We start from the raw sequence: 580 nt of genomic DNA, 5'->3' as shown, positions 1-580 counted from the left end.
TGGCCAAGGGCAACACTCACGTTATTCGGGGCACCTGCTGGACGCAGTGTCTTCTCCCTTCCCGCGGGGCCGGACGCGAACGTGGAGAAGGACGGGAGCAGTGCGTCGCTGACAGCCATGTCAGACTCGCCAGGTGGCTGCCTGTGGGCCGGGTGGGGCGCACACGGAGGGAGAAGTCAGGGGCCCACTCTCGATCACCACTCCGGCGTGTCCCACCCCGACCCGCACCCCTCCCTTCGCCCCGCGCTGCACCTACCTCATTAATGTGGGGGCCCAGAAGGTCCTCGGCAGGCCGAAGCGGTGGGGATACCCCGAACCCCAAAGTCAACGAAGAGGGAAAAAAAAGACTTAGAAACGAAGTCAAAACCAAAACCCCAAATTGCCCGAGATCCTTCTTCTTTGGATTAAATATAAATGGTAGATGCCCGTGTTTTTTTTTTTTTAAAAAGTTCCTTTGTATACAAAAGTTCTTAAAAAGTCGTAAACTCGTATAAAAATGGACAATCAGCAAGGCGAGTAAGTAGGTCCGGTGGCCGGGCTGCTGTCTTCGACTCAGCAGAGTCCCCCACCGCTGTCGCTG

At 56.0% G+C, this 580-nt stretch overlaps 1 protein-coding gene across 1 annotated transcript in view; it reads right to left on the bottom strand.

Annotated features, from left to right (window-relative positions):
* KLF4 (Kruppel-like factor 4 (gut)) overlaps positions 1-574 on the bottom strand; it is a 24,344-nt gene extending 23,770 nt beyond the window's left edge. The window contains exons 1-2 of the mRNA XM_005859825.2: positions 257-574; positions 21-141 (exon numbers count right to left, since the gene is read on the bottom strand). Coding sequence (XP_005859887.1) covers positions 21-141; positions 257-261 — 126 coding nt within the window. The 5' untranslated portion in view covers positions 262-574. The remainder of the gene's footprint in view (positions 1-20; positions 142-256) is intronic.
* Positions 575-580: the final 6 nt, after the last annotated feature.

This window comes from Myotis brandtii, unplaced genomic scaffold, assembly GCF_000412655.1.
Source record: "Myotis brandtii unplaced genomic scaffold, ASM41265v1 scaffold13, whole genome shotgun sequence".
In the NCBI taxonomy this organism is placed as follows: domain Eukaryota; kingdom Metazoa; phylum Chordata; class Mammalia; order Chiroptera; family Vespertilionidae; genus Myotis; species Myotis brandtii.
Note: the sequence above shows the minus strand (reverse complement) of the source record. Positions and strands in the feature narration are given on the sequence as shown.